The sequence below is a fragment of the Vicugna pacos genome, chromosome 4 (assembly GCF_048564905.1).
Source record: "Vicugna pacos chromosome 4, VicPac4, whole genome shotgun sequence".
Classification (NCBI taxonomy): Eukaryota; Metazoa; Chordata; class Mammalia; order Artiodactyla; family Camelidae; genus Vicugna; species Vicugna pacos.
The window spans coordinates 9,080,661-9,108,364 of NC_132990.1; the positions used below are offsets into that span (position 1 = coordinate 9,080,661).

Below are 27,704 nucleotides of genomic sequence, written 5' to 3' on the forward strand. Positions count from 1 at the left end.
GCTGTCTCCTGGATTATAATGCTCAGGATGACTCTGATAAAAATTTCCACTTCTCTGTTAGATTGACTATTAATTTTTTTATCAACAATACTGAGGGATGGCTATATATATTTCTTACTATACAACAGAGTAAGGCAAAAGTGTAGAAAATTCACTCACTCACCAGTGAAGTGAGCAACTTCCTTGTGGAACTGAAAAATGGCTTTTGAATACTGGAAAATACTTTCGTGGTATTTATAGTGTAATAGCTACAGACATAGCACACTTTTAATTTGTGTTATTCATATTTTCTCCATCACTTTCTTAAGTCCAGACAATGAAAAAATCAAACCCCGATTTGTAGCATTTGCTGATTTCTGTGGGTATGTAATCCCACCTCAGCCTACTTCAAGCTGTCGGCAATGATGTCACCGAATCAGGAGGAAATGCACAGTAGCACACCATCACATAGTTTTTCCACCATACATAACACAATGGCACAGATAATAGTACAGTTATTAAAAGGCAATGAATTTGAGTCTTTACCTTTATTTTTAACATAACTTATTTAATTTTAACTTTATGAAATTTAAATTTTGACAGCTTGCAAAAGTCCTGAAAATTTAGCAAGTGGCTCTCGTGAGCCCCAGGAGCCTCTAGCACACCTTGGTTTCCTTACTAGATTGTCAGCTTCATGAAACTAATGCCTGGCACATAATATGTACTAAATGCATGCCTTTGTGTAAATGAAGGTAGTCTTAGTGGTATTTAGTTCCTGGCCACCTAAAGAACCTGATTAAATTAATCGGGGTAGGGGAGAGGAGATGGGCACTACTGTCAGACTCTCAGGCTTTCCCTAGAGAAATCTGAGAGCAGGTTAGATGAAGAGGGTAAATTGGTTAGGGAGGCCTGAAAACTCCAGATTGAGACGAGGAAAGTGAGAATGTTCATAACATTATTGCCTCAGTCATCCTCCACAATGCCACTGTAATTTATTATTTAAAAAAAAAACACATTTCTGCTTAAATCCCTGTAATCTCTACTAGCCTTCAAGATAAAATTCTAAATTTTATCTGGGTCCTTCATGTTTTTAGCTTAGTCACTATCACTGCCTTTCATACCCTTATATCCAGCCTCACCAGGCCATTTATCTCCCCGAGAACTTGCTCTGCACTGTCTTCAGACCTTTGCCTGTGCTGGGGTCCCTACCAGGCATGCCTCTGTACTCTTTTCTAACCCAGGAACATCTCCATCTTTTCACATCCTGTTTGTATAGTTTCTCCTCTCTGAGATCTTAGCTGGTGTCCTGACCCCATCTGGCTTAGTTAATTCTCTACTATTCCCATGCACTGAAAGATTTGACATTGGGGAGATGTTGATCAAGGATACAACCTTTCAATTATAAGAGGAATAAGTTCTGGGGATGTAATGTACAGTGTGACGACTACAGTTAACAATACTGTATTGCATACTTAAATTGCTATGAGATTAGAGCTTTAATGTTCTCACCATAACAACAACAAAATGGTAATTATGTGAGGTGAAGGATTTGTTAACTAACCTTATTGTGGTAAATGTTTAGCAACATATATGTGTATCAAATCATCACATCAGTATACCTTAAATTTACACAATGTTATTACCAATTATATTTCAGTAAAACTGGAGAAAAAAATAGTTGACAAATCTGTTTCCCTGCTAGATTATGAAAGTCTTGAGGACAGAATCTGTTTATTGTCTCCCATTGCCCAATATAGTCTCAGGATATATTTACTTAGGAGGCAATAACAATTTATCGAAAGGGCAGCCCAGGGAGAGGAAAGCTTAACAGCTTATCTCTCTGGGCCTCAGAGCCTCCTCTTTAAAGATAATGTTTCCCCGCCTGCCGGGAAGCTGAAGGGGATGAGCTCACAAGTCACTTCCCAGATCCATGACCCACTTCACAATTTTCCTTAGAGCAGAGCCCGGAATCAGAAATATTGAAAAGTACTATGGTTTTATCCTTCACCCAAAAGGCATTTGATCTTACTTTAAGAAGCCAACAGGTGTAGCCATTCTGTCCCTGCAAAAGGCCATACTGAACTATCTTTGGCCCGGAACAGGGCCCAAGCTGCTGGGAGATTAGCGTTTGGCTGAGGGAATGTCAGGGAAGGTCTGGGCTGAACAGGTTGTTAAGCCCCCTCCTTCCCTCCCTAGCGTGCTGTGGGAGGTGCACTCTCTTCCACAGCCAGGCTGGGAATTTTACTCATCCTCATCAGAGAGATTTCTCCTGGTGACTACTGTGTGCATGTTCTTGGAAACTCAACAGGAAAGTTTTGCTTAAGTAATTGAAAACTGACATGCAAGTGAATGATCTGAGTGAAAATATTCTTTCTTTAGCGACCACAACTGGCCCACCGTCAAGCTGGCAGGACTGGCGCCATATCCGCAGAGGCTCTGAGGGGGTGGCCTCCTCATCTAAAGTATCCACCCTTCCACCTGTTATTCCACCATTAGAGCTTAATTCCTCAGTGTCTCTAAGGAGGATGTTTTGCTTCTAGAGACTCAAATGACATTCCAGATCCTCTGGAAAGAGTATTTTGGCTGGGATTAGTAATAGAAGGGAAAAAAGTCCTAAGTTTAGCGTTCAAGATACTATACAATCAGATGCTACTGACCTCTATAACTATCTTCCACTACGCTGATCCCGGAATATCCCTCCCTTTGCCAAACTGGTCTTTGAGCCTACCTTGCATTTATTTTTCCTCTGCCTGTTGTTCACACAATTTCCCCTGCCTAGAATTCCTGCCTGCCTGGAATATTTGGCCACCCACCTTCTCCTAGTCTATCTTTCTTCCTTTTCCCAGTAGACATTTATTTATTACCTACTACAGTGAATCACTGTGTCAGGGATTTTTCTTTTTTAATTGTTCGTAGCACCCAGAACAGGGCTAGGCACATACTGGGCATGCAATAAACCCAAGGTCAAATTTCCTTTGTATTCCTGCCATCTCTAGAATTTGCTAAGTTCTAATTTGGACATGCAGGTGGGTGTATATTGATTTTTGCATCTCCCTTGTAAGCAAAATGTAGAAGTGAAAAACAGAATTTTACAAGGTAACAAACTGAAAGCATCGCTCTTCATTTAAAAAATATTTATTGAGTATGCTTATTATGATCCTGTGCTAGGTGCTAGAAATACATGAAAAGACAGTCCCTTCATCTCAAGAAACTTCAGTCCTGTGGGGAGAGGCAGGAAAAAACACTAATGATGTTGGAGAAAATAAAGCACTATGTTTGGAGATAGGGAGACCTGGGTTTTAACCCTGACTCTGCAACTCGGTGGCAGTATGTTTTGAATCAATTCTTTCTGAGGGGTGATGATGATGGTGATAATAATACGTCAGAGTTGCTGTGGGAAAGTAATTTTTGTAAAACATCTTACACTGAGTCTGGCACTTTACATGTGATCAATAAATACTAGTTTTCCTCCTTTTCTCTTTAAACCACAGGTATTTACTGAATCACTTCTGAGTCTCATGAGGGACAATGAGGGAATTTAGAACAAGTGCCAGGTGTGATATTCTGCTAATTTATAATCTGTTTGACTAGCAAGACTCACACATATGAAGAGTTAATAATACTGGGAGACTAGGTTGAAGAGGGCTGGGATTCCCTGGACAGGTGGGCCTGGAGCAGAGGTGAGGTCTGTGTTGTGGAAAGGTAGGTACTGGGGGGATAGTGATGGTACAGAGTCATGAAGTTCTTGGGATGCAGGAGTGGACATGTTCCAATGGGTAGGAGAGAGAAATAAAGTGGAACAGGTAGGATGAACTGGATTATGGAGGACTTTGAGAAGTAGTCAGTTAATTTACGCTTGTACTGTGTTGATTTTTGAACAGAGGCATGATGTGTTTTAAAAATATAATTTCTCTGTACATTTAAAATGCACTCACTCTATAAAGGATGGATATTTACTTATCTTTTAAGGCAACATATGTTAAGTGAGGTCTTTGACGTTAAGGACCACTGAAGTTCGGGTATAAGATTGGGGGGGTCCTGTCCTTTATCAGACAATAATGACCCTAGGTCTTTCTACTTCCCCAACTATAGAATTACCAGAATGAAAAAAATCTCCAAGGGGAGGGAAGATAATTCTTTGCCAGTCTTTACTCTTCCTGCTTAGTAGAACTCTAACACCCATTTGTGCTAGTTTGCTAGGATTGCTCTAGGACAGTACCATAGATGGGGTGATTTAAACAACAGAATTCTATTTTCATACAGTTCGGGAGGATAGAAGTCCAAGATCAAGGTGTTGGCAGCACTGGTTTTCTCTGAGGCCTCTCTCATTGGCTTACAGATGGCCAGTTTCGCCCTTTACCTTCATATGGTCTTTCCTCTGTCACTAGTGTCCTTATGAGGACCTCAGTCATATTGGACTGGTGCCCACCCCAGAGACGTCATTTAACCTTCATTACTTCTTCAAAGACTCTATCTCCAAATACAGTCAGATTCTGTAGGGGTTAAGACTTCAGCATATGAATTTGAGGGGGATAAAAGTCAGCCTATAACACCATCCTAGAAATTCAGTCTTCTCTTATAAGTTATTATATTCACATTTATATATCTTGGATTCCTCTCGTAAAGCTTTCAGTATCCCAGCTCTAAATAGTTTGTTTAAACATTTTTTTAAGTCATAAAAGACCTGAGTATTAAAGGCGATTTAAAAACAGAAAAATACAACAAATTAGTGACTATAACAAAAAAAAAGTGAACCCACAGATACAGAGAACAAACTAGTGGTTACCAGTCGGGAGAGGGGAGGGGAGAGGGGCAATATAGGGGTAGGGGATTAAGAGGTACAAACTATTATTTATAAAATAATCTACAAAGAATATAGCCAATGTTTTATAATAATTATAAATGAAGTATATAACTTTAAAAATTGTGATTCACCATATTGTACACGTGTAACATATAATATTGTACATAACTATACTTCAATTTAAAAAATACAGAAGTGAAGGGGGAGGTTATAGCTCAGTGGTAGAGCACCTGCTTAGCATGCATAAGGTCCTGGGTTCAATCCCCAGTACCTCCATTAAAAAATAAATAAATAATAAACGTAATTATGGGCCCCCCTCAAGATACAGAAGTGAAGATGGGAAAATGTGACATCTAATCCCATTATCTAAATACGGCCCATATTCATATTCTTTTGATGTATTTTGATAGCCTTTCCTATGCGTAATTGTTCTTACATAGTTATATTTGCTCAGCAGATTTGGTTTTGGCTTTTTATACCTAGCAGTATATAGCAAACATTTTCCCATGTCCTGGCATGTTCTTTATAAATGTTATTTATAAAGGCTGCATAGTGTGGGATCTAGTAAGAATGTCATAATTTACTTAACCATTCCTCTACAGTCAGACATGTAAGATGCTTCCAAGTTTTTGCTGTTATAAATAAAGCTGTGAGAAGTGTCATTCTCTGCATAGCAGTTTTTCCATATTTAAAATTATTTCCTTAGGGCAGAGGACCAGAATTGCTTTGGATGAAAGGGTTTTAATATATTATGACTTTTTGCTTTCCAAAGGATTTATGCCAATTTATACTGCTATTAGCCAAGTAAGGGAGTGTCTCTTTTACAAAACACTGATGAGTATTGAGTAACATCATTATTTTTACTCTGTATTAATTTGGTAGGAAAAATGCATATTACTGATATAACTTTCAACTTAAAAAATTGTGAGCAAGCCAGAACATTTTCCATATGTTTGTTGATTGGCTCTATTAGGAATTGTTGGTATGCTCTGTCCATTTATCTACAGAAATTTCAGTGTTCTTGTCAATTTGTTTGAGCTTTTTTATGGTAAAAATATTATACATTCAAAAGTTTGTTATTTTCCCCCCAGATCTACTGTTTGCCTTTAATTTTTTTAATAAGAAGTTTCTATTTAAGAGTGGTTTTATTTGTTAATTATTTCCTTTCTGCCCCTCCATGGCTTAGATACCTATTTCTGTTTCCTTCAAGCTTTTCTATTAAAAAAAAATTGACAATTTTTTGTCCACCAAACCAGGCTGATTTTTTCCATTAAACTAAGCTGAGTGCCAGCCTGGTTTAGCAAAAAGAGCACAGGCTTTGGAGTCAAAGTTTAAAATCCTGGGTCCGCTATTTAATGGCTTCTCCTCTCATGGTGGTGGATGTTTGTGAAGTCTAGCTTAGACTGCTTAATTCACTTTTTTCTGTCTCTGTGGGTATTTTTCTTAATGTTTTTCCTAGTACCTAATGCTAGAAGTGTATATACTGAAACTGGGATATCTCAGCCCCAGTATTTTAAGCATAACAACTGTGACAGTATGGAAATAGAGTTATGATGAACTATTTCAGAACACCAAATTAGTGTTTTTCCCACCTACTTTAGTCTGGACACTTCATTCGGGTCGGTACAGATAATACATGACATTCTGTATTGAGAGCCATGTATTTTCAGCCACCAAAAGCAAACCTGCTTTGAACAAAAGAAAAAAAATGACCCTTGCAGAAAAGTAAGAATATTATTCTATGTTAGTGCTATCTAATATTTGTTAAGCACTTACAATGTGCCAAATGACGTTCTAAGTTTTTGCTTTTATTAATTCAGTATTTTTCAACCTGCAGATCTAGATGCATTAATGGGTCAGGAAATCAGTTTAGTGGGTTGTGATTAGCCTTTTTTAAAAGACTTTGAAATAATTTTAGCATTACAGAAGAAATGCAAAGATAGAACAGTGAGTTTCTGAATACTCTTCATCTAACTTCTCTGAATGTTAACATTTTATGTAATCCTGGTAAGAAATGAACACTGGTACAAAACTTTTAACAAAACTACAGACTTTATTTGAGTTTCTTCACTTTTTCCAGTAATGTCCCACATTGTGTTTAGTTATCGTGTCTCCTTAGTCTCTTCTGATCTATATCAGTTTCTCAGTTTTTGCTTGTTTCTTAGTAACTTTGACCAATTGTTGTATAATGACCCTTAGTTTGGGATGGTCTGTTGCTTCTCATGATTACACTCAGGTGATGGATTTTTGTGAGGAATGCCACAGAGGTGATGTGCCCTTCACAATGCCTCACATCAGGGTGTACATGATATCAACATGATTTCTTACTATGCTGTTAACCTTGATCACTTGGTTAAGGTGATGTGTGTCAAGTCTCTACACTGTAAAATTACTATTTTTCCCAATCCATTCTCTGTTAGACATGAGTTACAAGTCCAGCCTACAATCAAAGGAGAGGGGAATTAAGCTCCACCTTCTGAAGGGAGGAGCATCAAAGAACTTAAAACACCACAGTAATTCATAAACATTTTGAGGGATATGCTCTGAGGCTATGCGGTATGGGGATTGAACCCCAGTACCTCCATCGTTTTTATTTCTCTCATTTCTTCCATGTTTATCAATTGGAATTTTTCTGTAAGGAAGATTTGTCTCTTCTCCCTTTTTACTCATCCAGTTTTTTCACATCAGCATTATTTTTATTCTTCGAGAATCTTCAACTAGTATCATTTTTTATTTTGTTGCTCAAATTGCTCCATTTTTGGCCATTGGAAGCTTTCTACTTTTAAAAACCAGAAATAGAAAAGGATATCCGAGTTTTATGTGCCATGATTATGTAAAATGTTAACATTAAGTGATGCTAGATTAAGGGTATGAAACTCTCAGTGTACATAAATGTATGGATAGGTATTGTTTTGTAAAATTTGTTTCAATTTTATACATGTTTGTATGTGTTTCTTCTTGTAGGTAACAGTCAAAAAGGATTGGAAAAAAACCCCGCAAAACCAACACTATAGTTTAACTGTTTTAATCCTTCAGCCAATTCTCTGAGGTAGCTATTAGTATCCCCATTTTTCAGATGAGAAAACTAAGGCAGGATGAAATTAAGTATCTCACCTATGGTCACATCCTTAGATTCTTCTAGAACAGGGGTTGGCAAACTTTTGTGTAAAAGGCCAGGCCATAAATATTCTAGGTTTTTTGGACCATGAAGTTTCTGTTGCAAATATTCAACTCTGTTATTGTAGCATGAAAGCAGCCAGAGACAATACATAAATGAACAAGCATGACTGAGCTCCATTAGAACTTAAAAGACACAGAAATTCGAACTTAAGTATTGTGTGTCATGAAATACTATCTTTTTTCAGCCCTTCTAAAAGTGCAAGAACAATTCTTAGCTAGAAAAACAGGAGGTAGGCTGGATTTGGTCCACGAGCTGTATTTTGCTGACTCTTGTTCTAGAATCCAAGCATTTAGCTTTATCAGTACTGGTATAACCAAATAAATTTCTTCCTGGTAATAATAGTTTCTTACAGTTCTTATGGTCTACTTATCCTCTGAGGACTTTCATATGCAGTGTCTTGTATGAACCTGATAATGCCTTGTAAACAGAATTTAGCTCCTTTATATGGATGACAAAACAGGCTTAGAAAGGACAAGTTATTACTTAGTGGAGTTAGACAGGAACTGGACTTTTAGAGAAATGAGACACAACGGTGTTACCAGGAAGACTTCCTGACTATACCACACACGTCTCAACAGACTCTCACACATTATCTCTTTGTTTCCTGCTTTCGAAGGTCAGTGTGCCCACACAGCTCAGCTGGCTCTGGGCAGAAACATACCTCAGAAACTGATGGCATATTCTAAATTGTCATTGTCATTGTTCTTAATTTTCAGCCAAGCAAGACAACATATAGTCCTCTGGTCAATAATGCATTCATACCTCTGGAGGAAAATCTTCATGAGAAGCCAAATTTTAATGTTTTTGGTGACATGGAACATAGGTTGGGGAATTCTGAGGTGTCTTTATGGCTAACAGGCATGGAGCATGCATCTCTATCTGCCAAATGCAGAGATCTGCCAAAGGGACCAAAATGTTCCAGGTGCTGGTCAGGTCATCCTCTTCCCTGTATGGTGTACATTTTTGCTTAAGTTTCACTTTTTTTCTTTTTTGAAGATTCTATACAGACCATTCCATCTCATTTATCACATTCTTCAGGCAGGGTATGATTCTTTTGATTATAATCATTTATTTTACTATAAGTAAGTAGATTAGGCTTGAACTGTGATTAGCTTTATCTAGATTGTGAAAATTCTTTGGAGTTTATATACCTTAATTCTACTTCCTAAATCTCAGCCATCTATTACTGATTTTTTGAGATAGGCTTCATCTAAGAATGACTGATTTCACTCACCTATTTTATGTACAGACTTAAAAACCCAGGCTTCTAAGCATTTCTCCAGTGTATTTTCCATCACATGAAAGCTCTCACTTCAGTCCAGCCAAGAGCACTTAAGCAAACAAAAACTGGTGAAAGGGATGGTGATGTCCTTTGCAGTTACAGGATGTGAAATTAGTTTAAGAGTCAGTATTTCAGTCAAGCTTGGTGGAAAAGGGTGGTAGAGATATCCCTCAGGAGAGACTACTATGAAAGTTCTATGGCATCCAGGTGGTAATAACTGTAATCAGTGAGGTTTTAGGACTTTGATGCCCTTATTTTTTTCTCGTGATCCCAGGTCCTAGGTAGGACTTCTTCCTTGAAAAATGATAATTTAGTGAAAGCACTCAGTGCAATATACTTGGCATAAAAAGACAGATGTTTTTAAAAATAATAAAAAGGGGAAATCGAGGCCTGGAGATGTAACATAGTTTATCCAAGCTAACACATGGTCTCTGGTCTCTCTTTTTTCTTCTTTTCTTTTTTGTGTGTAGTAGGGGGTCTCTCTTAAAGTAATCTTTAATTAAAACATCAATACCTTCTCCATGTAGAAAATTAAAACAATATAGATTAGATTACAGTCCTTTTTGACTAGCACCAATCATAAACCCTCTTTCCCACTCTGCAGACAGCTGCTATCAAGTTTGTATATATCCTTTCAGAAGTGTTTTCCTGTGCTTTTTCCATTAGATCTTTGCCTCTCAAGGGTGGTTTTTATCTTTGACTCTCCCAGGCATTTCTATAGAGTAGGAATACAAAAAGGAGGAAGACTGTACTGACCAGAAACAATCCTAGCTCACTGTCTAAAGAGATAAGATACATCTACACATGAATGGTCATGATAAGTTCTATTTGTTAAAGGCAGAATCTGAGCATTCTTTGATCAATTCAGATGAATGACAAAGGCTTCCCTTGAACTGACCAGGATGTTAAGGTTTCAACGGAAATTGAACTAAATTACCTTAAATTGAAATTAAATTACCTACCTTTAGTCTAGTAGTAATTTAAACTACTTTTAGTCTAGTAGTAACTAGCAAGTTAGTAATTAGTATAGTGCTCTACCCCAAAATCAGTATATGCTAACTCCCTGCTCACCTTTACTTAAACCTGATCTGCCAAAGGGGACACACAGGGCGTGAAAATAATTACTAATATGTATTGAGGGTTTATTCTATGCCAAATTGGTACTTTACGTAATCTCATTTAATTTCACAACCTGGTTGAGGTGTTATTGCCAAGGAAAGCTCGAATGAAGTAAGGCCTGCTGGACTCCAAAGTCCGTGTATCTAACCAGCCTTAGATACTGCCTTTGAGACACAAATAAGAAGTAAGTAAGAAAACACGTTAAACTCTAATACTATGCTACAATTATAAACCATTATCTCCTTTAAGCGTAATTCCTGGAGTTAAAACAGATGAGGTCATTTTAAGACGCGGGTTATTCATTGCTTGGAAATGGAAAATTTGGTTTGGGTCGCTCCAGCCAGGAAACAACTGAACCTCCCTACCCCCTTCTTCAAGCTTAAAACTGGGACAATCCCTGCCTCAAGTGTTGATTTACTAAAGGTGGTTGTATAAATGACAGTAAGCTTTCAATAGATGATAGTCTTTTCAGGCAGAAGGGGCTTGGGAATGCAGAACTCGAGCCGGCATTTACAAGACAAGCCGCCAGGGCCTCCCGCCCCGTGGAGTCTCTCCTGCAGCCAGCTGGGTGCAGCGGCTACCTCGGCTGGCCGTTGGCGTTTTCCCGCGCAGGGGGCGGGGCGGAGCGCGAGCCCGGGAACGTGTTAGCAGAACCCCACGCCGGGTCGGGACTACATCTCCTAGCGGAAGCCACGCTCAGGCACCTGGCAGGCGGCCGCCGACTGGTAAAAGTCTCAGACGCTAGCCCTGTTTGCTTTCCCTCTCAGCTTTTCCACGGCTGAAGTCACAGATGCACCGTCTATGAACCCACGAGGGAAAGGATGTGGTGGTGGGTGCCTTTGCTGTGCAGCAGGTTGGGAGTCGTAGTCTTCGCAAAACGTTTGGGAGGCTTGGGTTGCCCTGAGTGGTTGGACTACATCACATGATGAGGAGAAGGCGGCCGCAGGGGAGTGACCTGTGGTTCCTTGTGAGGTCATCACAGCGCGCCAGCGAGCTACACTTGTCGGCGTCCTGGAGGCGGTGGGTAGTACGTTCCTTATAACTCCGAGTAGAAGTTCCAGAAACTTGTTTGCGCCGTCCGCGTGCCTCCCCACGCCATGGCGCTGTTGGCCTCGCCCGGTGGGCGTGGTGGCGGCGGTGGGGTGGCTGGAGGAAGCGACGCGCTCCGTGGGCGGGCTCAAGAGCCGCGCGCCAGAGACGTGTGGTGGCTCCTCCTTCGCCGTGACGCCGAGGTCACGTGACGGGCCCGGCCGCCTCTGCCGCCGCCGCCGCTTTGTAAGAGGCACATTGGCAGGTAACGAGCGGCGGCGGCGGCGGCGGGTCCCGAGTCCAGCGAGAGCAGCAGCGGTAATTGGCACCCTTTCTCTCCTTCCCCGTTCCAAGTCCCTGAGCGCTGCAGCTTGCGCTTTGTATTCCTGGGTTCAGCTCTTCTTTCTTCCAGCCCCCTTCATACTGCCCCAGCGCCCACCCGTGAGGTCGGGCCGAGCTTCCCTCACCGGCTTCTAGCGTCCTCAGTTTGCCCAGGCCTGGGTGCCGACCTTCCTCTTCCCCATGGGTTGTCCTGTGCTCCTTCCTGCCTACGCTGAATCTAGTCGGCCGGGCCCCACCCAGCCCCAGGGGGCGCCTTCCCCTCCCCCCTTCGGGTTTCTGCCCTGGAGGGTGTGGTTTTCTTTCCCACCGTTGTCCCTCCCTGCCTGTCCGCTCCAGCACCCGCGCCACGCTGTCGCTGACCACCTTTCCGCCTCCACGCCTGTCGCTAGCTAGTCCTGGGACTGGACGTCTTAGAGCCCAACTTCTGCGCTCTCTTTCCCGACTACCCGGAGGCACAGTTCAGTTCTACTTCTTTTCGTTCGGGAAGCCTTTGGTGTCAGACACTTGGGACTCAGTTTTTCTCCTCAGTCCCGGTTCCTGTAGTCTGGCTGTGTCACAGTTCTTTAGTGTAGGTTTGAGAAACTAAGGAGCTCAGTTTCATAATACTATTCAAAATGTTATTTTTTCATTGGTGCATTGCATCTTAATTTACTTTGCCGCTGAATCACTTTCCCACTTGGCTTTTCCATCTTTTCCCTTGGGTTTTCCATCTAATTAGTTGTCCAGGCATCTTAAGTGCCACCACTGGTCTCCACTTGTATTCCATCATCATTCCTGTTATTTCTTGTTTGACGTAATCCTGTAGTTTACTACCACCTCTGTTGGATATTGTTTATGCTTGTATCCAAGGTATCTCTACCATTATTTAGGCTTACTGTCTTTCTTCAGCACATTTGTGTCCTAACAACTGAGAGCTTTTTAAGGTCTCCATAAGGTACTCAAAGATAATCTTTTATTTGAAAGGCATATAACTCACTTTGTGGGTGAACCCAGTCATTTTATATTTTCTCTTTGATTATGATAGTACTTTTTAAGCCAGGGGGTATGTGAGTAGTTAGTGTGTTCGTCAATTTTCACCATGAATTTGTACATTCCTAATTTTTTAGTGTCAGTTTGTCTAGTAAAAGTGGAAGGAAGGTGAATATAATACCTAAGCTCTCCTATGTAATAGAGATTGGGTGACCCTGTTGAGATTGGTGTCTGTCTGTCTCACGAAAGGGAATAAATTCCACTCTCTGAAGATGGTAGGAACTCCCAGTCCGCTAGCATCTTTTCCCCTTCTTCAGAGCCCCTGGGCTAGGGCTCTCCTCCCAGTGCTGTGAAGCTTTAGGGTGAAGTGATTAGTTTGCCCCACACTACTCTTCTGCTTCCCTCCTATGTATTCCTCCTGATTTTTCCTCCTTAAGGCTAGTCCACATATGTGGTGAGATTTTTTTTTCCCCCCACCCCTGTCCTGCTTGTTTCCCACAGCTCTGTCATTTCCCGTTTGTTTCCTTGTTTCTGACCTTCAATAATTACGATTCAGAGAAAGGAGGTTTTTTTATGATTGAAATATGGCTGGAAATGGTGGTATGGGAATGAGGCCATGGGAAAGGGTTGTGGTAATTGCCCCTCCTGCCTATTTCCTGCTGCTCTGGTTTCCTCTGGCCCCTCTCTTTAAATGTGGGCTGGACCAGCAGTAGTCACATGGAGCTGCCTTTAGAGCAAGGCTGGAACAACAATAATACCTCTGCTTCCCTTTCCTGGTAACTGGTGCAGCCTGTGTAGTGCTCACCAGGAGTGTCTCTTGGTATTTATGAGTAACTTTTATTGTTTGGGGAGAAATGGTAGGAGAACATGAAGAATGGGTTTATTTCAGTATGCGCTGTGTTTTGATGGGAACTGGTCGCTGTTCCTTAAATATAGAAAGTATAAACCAGTCTTGAAGGTTTGAACTGATCTGGAGTGAAGCCTTTACTTTTGAAGTGTTTTCCTTTTTCTTTTCTTTCTGGGGGCAGGTAATTAGGTTTATTTTTATTTATTTTTGGGGAAGGCACTGCAGATTAAACCCAGAACCTTGTGCATGCTAAGCATGCACTCTACCACTTGAGCTGTACTTTCCCCCCAAGTCCTTTTTTTAAAATGATTTACTGTTAAGATTTTGTAGTTGTTGTTAGAAGACACTTTTTATGGGGAGAGTGGTGTAAGTGTATTATAAAGGACTGATGCCTGCACAAAAGACTTGAAAAGTTCTTCACTCTTAAATGTATCTTATTTCAGGAGAAATGAGTGTGAGGCAACCTGTAGGTCAGCAAATATCAATTAGCTCTTAGTTGTTAATTTGAATATTATGTAGTGTCTTTTAAACTGAATTTTATGGCACCTGGGTGTTGACTGGTGAGATGGTGGATCTCTGATAGATCTTAGAAGCACCTGTTTTCTCTTTTTTTCCCCTAAAAGGAGAGTGGAGTTGTAACTTGAAGTAAGGCAAAGAGAGGGAAGACTTAGAGGGAATAACACCTTGTCAACTGTAGTAGGTTTTTGAAATATTTTCCACTCAGCTATCAAGTAAGTATTTAGGAGTGGAATCCTTTTTTTCTTTATTAAATTCCAGAACCAAATTAATCAGGTTTGTTTTGACAATTGTAATGCAAACTGTTTGTTCTGAAATTTTTTCTTTTTTTTTTTTGAGTTTTCTTGACAGTGTTTCTCTTAAAGATGCTCCATGTCCTGTACTTTTTAAAGAAAGTAAATTATTTTAGTTTTGTTATTTCTTGGCCTAGGTTTTGAAGAACAAGTTTGTAAATCTCTGGATGAAAGTATTACAGTGTATTACAGTGAATTTCAGTTTTCAGATAACTCATTTTCATACTGAAGTTGAGAGCGCAGCTGGAACCCAGTTCACTATTTGGGATTAATTTATGAAATGGGACTTGGACTAAAGAGTAGGTATTTTGCTTAAGACAAGGCAGTGCTCTACTTTTAAAGGTTGTTAGGCATATGTTGCTTGTTTTTGTTCATTTGGAGCTCTAAAAATGATAGAACATACATTCAATTGGGTCTGAAACCTAAACATTTTATTATGAGTATTTTCAGAGATTTATAGAGAAAATTTCATTTGGATTTAGACCAATTGCTGTAACTTTGTTTGCTATTAGTGTTGTGTAACTGTTAACTTGTTTTTAAGATGTCACGTAGGAATTTACTCATTTAAAGTTATGCTGTACATACACAACCCTATAAAACTTTAGTCCTTTACTATGTACTCAGATATTACATGTCTCAAATCTCATCAGATCAGTCCTAGATGTTATCCAGTGAAGACTTTTGGAAGCTGAGTTGGTTCTTGCTAATGATGACTTTCTCCCTCTCTGCCTTCTTTAATTCTCACTACTTTCTCCCTCCTTTTTTGTGTTTTCCTCTTACCTCTCTTTTGTCTTGTTTTCACTCATCTCTCTTATTTTTTTTGCCTTCTGTTCCTTCACCCCCCATACAAAAACACTCAGTCTCAACAGAAGAGGCTGTATTCCTTCTGACTCTGTCCCTATAACATGCTGCTTCCAAGCAAGCAGATGAAAACCTGAAATACTTCTGCAATCTCATGGGCTTGGGAGAGGTGTATGGTGCTACCTGTACAGTGTGTGTCTACTCAGCTGGAATGTGTTCTCTTTGAAGGGTGGGGTTTTTCCATTTGATAATAATGTTTGGCGTTGTTAGATTAACTAAGTAAATTTAACTGAAATAAGGTCTAGGAAAAAAGACTGGCTTTAGGATTGATTGACAAGCCTAATTTTAAATTGTTTTCTAGACCAAACCAATCCCCCCTCCTTTTTTTTTTTTTTGCAAATTAATTTACAAATTTCCATTTTTAATGTTTTTGGTCAGATTGGCTGGTACTATTTTGCTTAAGAAAATAACATTTTAGAAAATTTGAAAAAAATAATGACTTACCAGGGTTTAACATTTTAGTATAAATCCTTTTTTCTTTACATAATTTATACTTTTTAAGAAGTGAGCTAATACTTTGCATTCTTGATTTTTATGAAAATATAAAATACATATCAAAAGAGGTATATGAGGTAGAAAAACACATGGAGAGTTTTCAAAAACAAGAATAAAATGGCAACCTAGAAGTGGAACATTAATGCTACCTAAGACCCCTTGTGTCTTCATCCTCCCAAGACGTTGCTTTTTCTCTTTCCCAGGGGTTACCACTACCCTACATTTTGGGCTTATTGTTTTTTATAATAATTTTTGCTCGATATACATCCATAGACAATATATAGTTCAGTATTGCCCATTTTCAGTCTTGAGCTAAATGGAATTGTATGAGTCTCCTGATAGTTCTTTTACATCTTTTAAATTGATTCTTACAGCTATCAGTTATTTTCAGTAGTATGGTATTCCATTGTAAGAATATGCCACATCTTATTCTGTTGTGGTGTTTGTCTCATTTCCAGTTTTTTTATGCTTATGAATTACACTCTTTGTGGACATTTGCATCCTCCCCCCAAAAAACAAACTGATTTCCCAAGACTAGATACAGATGGGAGTGGAATTTTTGGGTTGTGTGTAGGGTATGTGTAACTTTACTAGGTACCTATTTTCCGTGATGTACAGTTGTTCTTATTAGGTTGTTCATTTGAACCACAGAACACAGAAAATTGGCTTTTTTCTCAATTCTCTTGAGGATGTTCCGTAGCTATCATTCTAGAAACCTAGGGAAGGATTTAGTTCATACATACAATGGATACCTTAGACATTGGAACTTAATTCTCAAGACTAAATGAGTGGGTAAGAGTTCCACATCCTTGCTAACGTTGGTATTGCTTTAATTTTTAGTTGTAGCCAATTCTAGTGGGATGTTTTAGATACATCTTTTATGAACAACACACAGCTGAATTTTGCTTTGTTAATACAACCTGCCAACTTCTGTTTTCACTGGAGCGTGGAGACAGTTAATGTCTATGGTAATTATGGATGTTTTGGATATATTTCTGCCGTCACAGTCTTTTTTTTTTTTTTTTTTTGGTTTTTTTTTTGTTGTTGTTGTTGTTGTTGTTCTGGTGGGGGGAGGTATTTAGGTTTATTCATTGATTTTATTCTTAGAGGAGGTACTGGGGATTGAACCTAGGACCTCATGCATGCTAAGCATGCACCCTACCACTTGAGCTATACCCTCCCCCCCGTCACAGTCTTATACTTGCCTAATGTTTGTTTTTCTGTCCCTTTTGCAGTTTTGATTTTTTTTTCTGTTTGGGTTTCTCCAACTTGCTAATGTAAGATTTAAAAAAATGTATAAAAGCTCTAAAGAGTATATACTTTTATGTATACCTTCATGTATACCTTTGACCTAGAGTTACTACTTAATATTTTGCCACATTGACTTTTTCCTGTGTGTACTACACACATTATCTTTTGAGGCTAAATTATTTGAAAGTAAAATGCAAACATCTTGTCAGTTATGCCTAAATATTTCCTTAGCAAGTGTCTCTTTACAATAAAAAACTCTTACATAGAACCACAATAACATTATCACACCTAGGAAAGTGAATACTTACTTAATAATATATAATGTATAATATCGTAAATACCTGATATAAAACCGCACTCAGGTTTTCTCAGTTGTTCACAAAATGTCTTTTATAACCTCCCTGTTCTACCAAGGTTTCTGATTTACACTATTTAGGTATTGCCACTGAAGTACACTACTAAGTGATAATCCGTTTCTTTTTTAAATTACTCTTTTTTTTTAAGTCAACTATAGTTCATTTACAGTGTTGTGGATCATCCATTTCTTGAGTATCTTCTCAGTTCAGATGCAATTGCAGTGAGATCATCTTTTAAGCGAGGGTAACTACTGATACTGCTTAGTCAGTGATTCTTGCCAATGTTAAGTAAATTGCAATTTTACTTTACAGTTGTAGAAGTGTAACTTTCTCCCACTGTTGGAAAGACTAAAGATGTTCTTTGTATCATGTTGCTCCTTTGTAGACCCAAAGCTTTGAAACACTGATAAAAGTTTCTCTTGATGTATAAGAATGAAGCCAAACTATTATATTAAAACTTCAGATAGTGTATTCTCATGACGTTTTATTTTTCTGAAATGCCCAAAATGTAGGTTAATCCAGATTAGGTCTGAGTGACAATTTTTTGTTGTCATTAATGATATATGTTGTTATACAGGTGTTCACTTGAACAAAGATGTATTGTTTTTATTTGTTAGCAACTGTTAGGTGCTAGGGATACAGAGGAATGATGCACTGTCCCTGTTCTCTGGGTGCTTACATTCTAGTGGGAATACAGACACAGACACAGTGCAGTTGGGAGTGACAGCAAAAAGCACTGTCAATTGAGTTCAGGTATTGGGCAAGGCTTCCTTGAGCAAGTGGGAGTCGAGCCTTACTTTTCCTGGGTTCTTCCTACAGGATCAGTTATGGCCAAATTCCTGAAGTTAATTTCTTTTGTTAAAACACTTAGAATTTTATGTTCATAATTCAGTTTTATTGGAATTGGCTGTTATTTTAATTACCATGTTATTGTAACTTTTGTTTGGCCTTGATTTGGTAGTTTATTATAGCAGCTAGTAAAAGAGAAAGTTATTCTTTTGATGGGGGTGGTTATTAGGTTTATTTACTTATTCTTAGAGGAGGTACTGGGGATTGAACCCAGGACCCCATGCGTGCTAAGCGTGCGCACTCTGCCACTTGAGCTATACCCTCCCCCTAGTTATTGTTAGTCATATTAAACATTTTCTGTGGGTTAATTTTTCATAGTAACTTATTGAATGTCTCAATTTTTTTCTCTCCAACCAAGATCTCACTTTATTTTGATGAGAAATATAATGATTATAATATAGTTGGGATAATAACAATTACTTGGGGAGGTGCTATGGCTTAGTGGTAGAGTGGATGCTTAATATGCACAGGGTCCTGGGTTCAATCCCTAGTACCTCCATTAAATAAATAAATAAACAAACATTATCCGCCCCCTCACCCCCCACCCCAACAACTACAGCAACTACTTGGTGAAATGTTTCTTTGAATTGTTGGAGACCAGATGACCTCCTAAAAAAAAAATCCTTATCTTTGGTACTTCAGCTTATCTAGTACCTTTTTATTCCTTGTGATTTTAAGTGATAAGATAATGATGAAAACCCCTGTATATTACAGAACAATCCAGGTGATGGTAACAGGGATAAAAACCTTGTTAGCTAAAATAGGCCATTTACTATCACAGAAGAGCTTTTTTTTTTTTTAAGACAGTTTGAGCTGTTTAATTGTACTAATGCTTATCTCACTTTACCAAAAGATCCCAGCTGTAATGGATTGTAGCTAGCATACCATGAACCAGTTTATATACTCTTGACAGTCTAGCCATCTGTGGGACAGAGAGATGACCAGTGTCACAAAGGATTTTGTTGAAGTGACAGTTGGCCTGTGGTAATAGTAGTTCAGCTTTGTAAATACTAAAAATCATTGGGTAGTATACTTAAAAAGTGTGAGTTTTTTACTTTATGGTATGCCTCAGTAAAGTTATTTGAATTGTTTGCATAAGTCAATATTTTGAAATAAACAGAACCAAAAGGAAAAAAGTGGTCTGTATACATTAATCCTATAGTTACCACCATTTATGGTAGCTCTTAAGATCTGGGCTAAGCATTTGAGGTACATTATCTTGTTGCTGCTCCTCGCAGGCTTGAGAAAGAGTCAAGTGGTCAGTGTTACTTGATCTGGTAATGTGTGGAATCCAGGTCTGTGTGACTTCCAAACCTGTGCTCCTAGTCCCAATACTGTACTACTTTACCTGTCTGAAATGCTGCTGTCTGGTAATACAGCCAAGTGCTAGCTAATAAGTCAAACAGAGTCCACATTTGTGGTGCATAAGGCTGGGGTTTTGCACTAGAAGAGGAATGAGGGATGGATATGCAGGTGGGGCCCTTGAACTCCTGTGCCTGATTCCACTAGACCCATTTCACCTTTATCTTTTTAATGTGTTAAGGTTTAGTCACAGTTTTGGCTGGACTTGAATTTTTTGTGGTTTGGAAGAAAACACACCTGCCTTTGGTTCAGTTTTTCATTCGGATTTTACTAGCTGTTCTAATCAACATGGTGAGTGGGCCTCTAAGCCCTCTACCAATTTGGATGCATCTTATGAGGAAGGCACACGGCACTGAGAAGTGGCAGTTGATTCCACACCATAAGAAGGGAGAGAGAGGAAGGCTGTAAAATTACACTTGAAAACTCAACCTGCTGTTAAATAGGGCCGTTTAGTATATTGTTAAGTGACCCTGAAACAACAGGAGTTTTTAAGGACATCAAATAAAGAGTAATTGCTGTTTATATTGAAGGACAGAAAATGAGACAATGGGGATGTGTTCATTTAGTATGCTGTTGGGAAAACATACCTTTGGAAGGTGAAGGCCAAAAAAGCGCGTGCAGTTTGGGAGAAGGGCAAGGCCAGTTTGATCAAAGTGTAGGGGTCAGAAAGGAATAAAGACCTTGTATATATTTGTGGTGGTTGGTGGGTTGTGAACAGAAATTGGTGGATTTTAGCAATATTCTAGAAGATTCAGTAGGCCTCTTGGGCATCAGTTTCATAATCAAGTACTGGACAAGGGTTACCTAACATTTCTTAGAAGACTAAGGGGCTTTAAGTACATATGACCCATAGTTCAGGTACCTTATAGGAAGTTGATGGCAGGGAGAATGTAAAGTAAGGCATGGATAGAAAGCCTTAAATCCTTTATTACTTAAACGGGAGTAGGAGGAAGAAATGGTGGCATTAAGAAAAATGACTTTAAGGTTTTCAGCTTCGGAACACTTGAAAAATGGTATTGGTTACTTGGGAAATTTTGGAGATCTTCAAATGAGGTGGTTTTGGATGAATTCCATTATAGGTGTAACTACCTAATAGGCAGTTACATATGGGCCAAATCTCTGGAGAGACATAAAGTCTTTAGCTTTTGCTTTGAAGTTGGAGGTAATTATTGATGCCAATAGAGCATAAAATTTCTCTGGGAAGAGAGAACGTGCTCAAGAATTGAACAGTTTTACATTTCAGGGGCAGGAGAAAGATGGGATGCTGCTGAGGATTTGAGAACAAAAGAGAGCAAAGATGGTGTAGTGTCTGAGAAGCCAAGGGAAAAAGTTATGAAATGTGTTGTATGCCAGAGACAGATGAAAGAATGAGAACAAAAAAGATTTGACAGTTAGGAGGAGGTCATTGGTGACATGAGGAATAGCATTTTTGCTGTTGTTAGAGTGATAGGGTGGTGGCAACCAGACTGAAAGTTAAGGACATATTTAGTGAGGAAATGGAGCCAAGTGAGTGTATTCTTTTTGAGAAATGCAGCTTAAGTAGACATTGCTTACAAGATAGAACATGCAGTTTCCAAGAGTAGTTGGAAGGTAATTTTTCTAAGCCTTTGTTTTTGAAATTAATCTGGAGGTAGAGAATAGTTGAACAGGTTTTTATACACTTGTGAGAAGGAAAAGGATATATGGAATGTTTTCTCAATGTAGTGGTAGAAGTCCTTCTTAAGGAATTTTAGGTTTGTTATTTGAGTGAAAATTGAGCCTGGTGCACAAGTGACAGGTGTGTTAACATTTAAGTGGATTGCATGAATATGTTTTGAGAGAGAGATTCTTCAGGTAACTGATATTTTTTAAAAATTGCTTTTGGCATGAGTGGAGCGATAATGGTGCCATTAGAATAAAACAAATATGCCTTAAATAAAAACCCAAAACAACTCAAGACTTTATATCCTGAATTTATGAGGAAAGTTGAAAAACTGTAATGAAAAGCTGTGGGTCTAAAATACTTTAAAAAAATCAGTATTTATAGTTTTGATTTATGATAATATAGCTGCCTTGTAATAGCTTAATAATGGATATACTGAACCTTTATAAATCAGTTGTGAAATATTTGTGTATTTGTAACAGTTGAGTGCCAAATGTTTAAATGGCTTGTGCAGAGATGTAAAAATTGAGAATAACTTGAGGGGAGAGGGTATAGCTCAAGTGGTAGAGTGCATGCTTAGCGTGCACAACACAAGGTCCTGGGTTCAATCCCCAGTGCCCCCTCTAGAAATAAATAAAATAAAATTTTAAAAAATGAGAATACCTTGAAATATTTTAAATTGTATCTTCAGTAAGAATGGAAGATTCGTAATACAATGTAAATCAACTAATCTTCAATTGAAAAAATTATAAAAATTGAAGATTTTTGAAGTTTTGTCTGTTGTGAAATTATGGTTGGGATTTAATCACTTTTAGCAGTAATACCCAGTTTACGATATGAGTGTGGTTAGCAAAGATGCCATTTTATCCAAAAATCAAAACGATAAATTAATGTGAAATAATGGCTTAAAACTGTCAAGTGATTATGAGTTGAACTAGGTAATGTTTTGAGTGTTGTTGAGTAGGTGTATTTCTTGAAGTTCTTTTCACACCTTGGAGTTTGTAGATTTTCCTGTGTTGAGTATTGTTATGGCTTTTCTGTGCTTGAAAAAAAGAAGCAAGAGTTAAACTGACGTTACAGTTTAAGGTAAGTTTTGGCTTAGAGTATCGAGAATTGAAGATTCTTGGTTTTTTTTTTAATTCAAGTGTAGTCAGTTTACAATGTTCTGTCAGTTTCTGGTGCACAGCATAGTATTTCAGTCATACATATTTATACATATATTTCTTTTCATTTTCTTTTTCATTGTAAGTTATTAAAAGATACTGAATATAGTTTCCTTTGCTTTACAGAATAAAGTTGTCATTTACTTGTTTTATATATAGTAGTTGGTATCTGCAAATCTCAAACTCTCAATTTACTCCTTCCCACCCCCTTCCCCTTCTGGTAACTTTAATTTTGTTTTCTGTCTGTGAGTCGATTCTTGATCTTTGTGGCTGATTGTGGTCAATATGACTTGACTAAAAGAAAGATCTGGTTTATTGAACTTATATCTTTAAGGATGGTGAGGTAGATTAACCTATAGATTGACACCTTCTTTCCCCTTTCTTATGGTCTCAAGAAGATGAAATAACCCAAAGGGAGAAAGAAGGCAGTCTCCCGGCTTATTCCTTTCCCTATGAAGACCGCAGGACAGAGCAACTAGTGAGAAGTTAACATTGCTCTCATAGATGTTGAACTGGAGGGTGGGGACAGAATGGGAGTGAGGGTGTGAAGGCAAAAAGTTTACAAAAATATGTCTCAGTCTTTATCACAAAGACTGTTGTTGGCATTACATCTATCCTATTCTAATGACTCTGAGACTTTACTTGATTGTCTCCAGAGGATAGGTGGAGATAAATACAGCTGAACATGGTTGGGGAAGGGCCAGGTCAGACTAGGGTTAGGAATAGGAGAATTTGAGATGGGAACATTCAGTTGGCAGTTTATTGCTGCTTTTTGTTAAGGCCCTGGAAATAGGCCTTCTTTTTTTTTTTTTTTTTTCTTTTTTGCATGCCTGATATAATGCATGCTAGTATTAATGGATGCTTACAGGTGGGTAAGGTTGTCTTTTAATCACTCAAGCTGGCATAGAACAACCTGGTGAAAATCAAGGAACATTTGAGGGCTTACTCTGTGTAAGTCTTGGGTGGAAAGTGTCCCCTCCTCCTTAAAAAAAAAAAAAAGGACGGTGAATCAGGGATATGTAGTAAATCTACAATGCAGATTTAAAAAATAAATGACAAGGAAACAGCTTGAAAGATTGTATTGTCCTTGGTTCAGAAATTATTTTTGAAAAGTGGCCGTACTATGCTGCCCAGAAGTTTTGCAGATACATAATAAATGCTGCCACTTTTCAGAAAGAGGCCAAGGACAAGAAGGATGATGATAACAATGAATTTATTTAGAAAAGCAAGTTCCTAGGTATGTTCTGGAGTTAGAAGGTTCAGGCTTATTTCCCACATTACCCATCACATGGTTAAAATAACTGATATAGAATCAGAAAAGTGTGCAGTTCATTGGTTCATTGTACTGTACGTGCCAAGAAGAGAAGTATTGCACTATAGAAGGCAGTTATATCCAAAAAGCTTGGAACCAAAACCATTTTGGCCCCTAAAGAATTGTCTTTCACATTCCCATAATACACCCCATTTCTCAGCTGAACAGTATAATTGAGGTGCTCTAATTATAATGCTACCTTTCTTTTACATAGTAGTTGATATGTTAATGTTCTGTGATAAAAGCATAATACAGTCATTTCTCATGGATCACAGTGATGCAAAACAAATAGAAAACTGGAAGGCTATTCACTAGATGATTAACAGTAGTGATTTTGGGATACTGGAATGATAGGTGGTGGTTTTATTTTCTTTCACTTTTTAGTATTTTTTGGAACTTGTATGACTGTATGACTATTATGGGTAAAATAATAAAGATGAAATTATGCTTTTTGCAGCTTTTTCATCTTTTAGTTTGAACCAACAAGGTCAAAATTTTCATCTAAGGTTCTTTGAGGGCAGTGATTTTCAAACTTCTTTGTGCATCAAGTCTTGTTTAAACATCATTTCTGATTCAGTAAGTCTGGGGTGACCTTCAGAATTTGCATTTGTGGCAAGTTCACAGGTGATGCTGATGCTGCTGGTCCAGGCACCATACTTTGAGAACCTCTGTTTCAGAGTAGTGGTTTGACGTCCTGACTACACATTAGAAATCTGGAGAACTTTTTTTTTCCCTTCAATTTATTTATTTTTGGGGGCAGAGGGCAATAATTAGGTTTATTTATTTATTTTTGGAGGAGGTTCTGGGGGTTGAACCCCCAGGACCTCCTATGTGCTAAGTATGTACTCTACCTCTTGAGCTATACCCTCCTCACTCCATTGAGCTATACCCTTCTGTCCTTTTTTTAATTGAGATATAATTCATATACCATAAAATACAGCCTTTTAAATTATGTGCTTAATTGGTTTCTAGTATATTCACAAGGTTGTGCAAACATCACTTCTTGTAGAACATTTTCATAACCTCAAAAAGAAACCCCCTATACCCATTAGCAATCACTGCCCATTCTCTCCTGCTCCCATCCCCTGGCAGCCACTAATGTACTGTCTGTCTCTGGATTTGCCTATTCTGGACATTACATATAAATGGAATAATATAGTTTACATATGTGGCTTTTTATGACTGGCTTCTTTTGCTTAGCATCGTGTTTTCAAGGTTCACCCATGTTGTAGTTTTGATACAGACTTTATTATTTTTAGTACTTGAATAATGCAAATAGTACTTCATTCTATGGTTATACCACAGTTGTTTATTCATGAGTCAGTTGATGGGAATTTAGGTTGTTTCTACTTCTTGGCTGTTATGAGTAGTGCTGTTATGAACTTCCCATGTGCACATTTCTGGGTGAATATGTGTTTTCAGTTCTTTTGGGTGTGTTCCTAGGAGTGGAATTACCTGGTCATATGGTAACTCTGTTTAACTTTTTGGGAACTGCTTGGAGAACTTTTGAAAGAAATACTGATGTCTGGGTCCTACTTATCCTGATTTTAATGGAACTTGGTTTCATTTTTTGGAAGTTGCCCAGGTGATTGTACTACACAACCAAGGGTGGTGATGGATGCTGAGCCATTATTCCAGATTCTTAAGCTTTTATTCTTAAGCTTTGTTTGATAATGAAAAATTCCTGATGCTTCAGGAAATTGCGTCACTGTTCACATTTGGCCATGGATAGAAAGACACATTTAGCTGAGTAAGCTGACAAACCTGTTGACTTTCTACTGTTTTCTTGGATTAGTGGTTTTTCTGGGCTCCTCCTTAACTTGTTTTACCATTCTGTTTGTTCCTTAGGCCCACTGTGCAACCACTGGATCAGAACATGGCAGGAGATAATAACATAGTTACCTAGTAATTGCTTTTTTTAAAAATTGAAGTATAGTCATTTACAATGTATTAATTTCTGGTGTACAGCATAATGTCCCAGTCATAATATATATACATATATTTGTTTTCATATTTTTTCATTAAAGGTTATTACAAGTTATTGAATATAGTTCCCTGTGCTATACAGTAGAATTTTTTTAAAATTTATTTTTATAAATAGTTAATATTTGCAAATCTTGAACTCCCAAATTTATCCCTTCCTACCCTCTTTCTCCCAGTAACCATAAGATTGTTTACTACGTCTGCAAGTCTGTTTCTGTTTTGTAGATGAGTTCATTAGTGTCTTCTTTCTTTTTTTAGATTCCACACATGAGTGATATCATATGGTATTTTTCTCTTTCTGGCTTACCTTTTTTTTTTTTTTTGAAGTATAGTTGCTTTACAGTATTGTTAGTTTCAGGTGTATAGCACAGTGATTCAGTATTTTTGCAGATTATATCTCATTATAGGTTATTAGAAGATAGTGGATATACAGTAGTAACTCCTTGTTGCCAGAGCCTGTGAGGAACTTAGAAGGTTTCAGAAGTGGAGGTTGAAAGCGGAAAGCAGACACTTTAGATGGGTCACTGTATATGGGGTGGGTATAAATTCTGAGGGAGCAAGACCAGAGAATAATACATAGGAAGGTGAACAGAATCTAATATAAATAGAGCAAGAAAAAACATGAGAGTGTGTGTAAATGTCTATGTTTAGCAAGAATTATTGCTGGGTTTGTGGGAAAGCCATTAATATTATATTCTGGTATATGGATGATTTATAGAAATTGTTTTAATCTGGTTAGTTTTAAGTTTTTTTTTAATTAAAAAACTTTTTCAATTGAAAAACCAGAGCCTTTACTAGTCTTTGTCTGTGGTGTAATAACCCTCTAATGAAGATAACGTCTTGGTATTTTGAGGGGAGTGCTTGTTTGGATGTTTGGATCTAAATAAAAAGTACTGTATTCTTTCAACTTTATAGGTCTTTGAAATGCTATATAGTTGAGGTACTCCTCTCCCCCGCTCTTTTTTTTTTTTTGAGAGACAAGGCTCTTAGAAGAAGGGTTAAAACTGGTCATGAATAATGAGGGACTTTTCAAGGGGTAGGAGGCAAAGAATGATAAGGTAGCTGCTGAACTAGGGTCTTGGGTAAAAGACAGGGTTTAGAGCCAAGAAATGAGCAGTGTGGAAATGGGACAGATGTATGGAAGCAGCTATAGGCAATTAAATATTTTTTTCTCCCCTGACTTTAGGTAGCCTGAAAGGGAAATACGATATATACCAAATAATTTTTGATATCCTGTAATGTTCAGGGGTTCACTAGCACTCATCTTTTCCGCAGACAGATTATATGTACAGAATAGCAGATAACGTCAGCCAAGCCTGGGTGTAGGGGAGTTAACCTTGTCCACCAACTGCTTGAGGCCTGACCCTGCCCTCAGCAGCTGTGGAGAATAGAAATATCAGCTTGGTCATCTCCTGGCATGCAGGACACAGCAGTTCAGCTGCATGGAATTGGGTCTCACACTAGAGTTCCTTAGCATCGTAGCTGCCTTACTCTCTCCTGAGTTGGGGGTGTAGACTTCCTCTTGCTGGCTGCTTTGGACCTCCCCAATCAGTTGAGGTTCTTAATGTAAAACCAGTCTTGTTCTCTGCTGGAATGAATAAATGGATTTCCTCTGCAGAAAAAGGTTGAGAATAGTGGGTATTTTCTTATAGAAAAAGTAAGAGCACATATTGGAAACTAACTGGTAACAAAACGTTACAGTAGAGCCAAGGGAGCACCAATGGGTATCTGAAAGACTGGGAAGCTAGATGAGATTCTGACCCAGAACCAGATATTACGCATGAGGTGTGAGCTATGCAAGTGATGCCAACAGTGGTTATGCTGTCTTAAAGAAGAGGAAGCTGAGTTGGAGCCTCTTATATAACTGTAACTGAATGATTAGCTTTGCAGCATAGCATAGTGGGTAGGAGCACAGACTGGAGCCAGGAGGCCTGGGTTTGAATCTTGGTTTTATCACTGATGAGCTGTGAATCTCTGTCTTAGTTACCTGTCTGTAAAATGAAAGTATGTACTTCAGAGTGTTGTTGGAAGGTAATGAGTTAATGCTGTATACACAAAGCTCTTCAGCA

General features: G+C 38.4%; 2 protein-coding genes across 2 annotated transcripts in view; one reads left to right on the forward strand and one right to left on the reverse strand.

Annotated features, from left to right (window-relative positions):
- Positions 1–6,816: 6,816 nt before the first annotated feature.
- Positions 6,817–13,005, reverse strand: LOC140696227 (uncharacterized). Its single transcript, XM_072960642.1, has 4 exons — positions 12,950–13,005; positions 11,834–12,178; positions 11,070–11,733; positions 6,817–9,961 (listed from the first exon to the last, which is right to left on the reverse strand). The coding sequence occupies exons 1-3, from the start codon at positions 13,003–13,005 to the stop codon at positions 11,100–11,102; spliced, it is 1,035 nt and encodes a 344-aa protein (XP_072816743.1). The 3' UTR covers positions 6,817–9,961; positions 11,070–11,099.
- Positions 11,580–27,704, forward strand: part of UBAP2 (ubiquitin associated protein 2) — a 95,646-nt gene continuing 79,521 nt past the window's right edge. The window contains exon 1 of the mRNA XM_015249975.3: positions 11,580–11,712. The gene's annotated coding sequence lies outside the window, so the exon portion shown is untranslated. The remainder of the gene's footprint in view (positions 11,713–27,704) is intronic.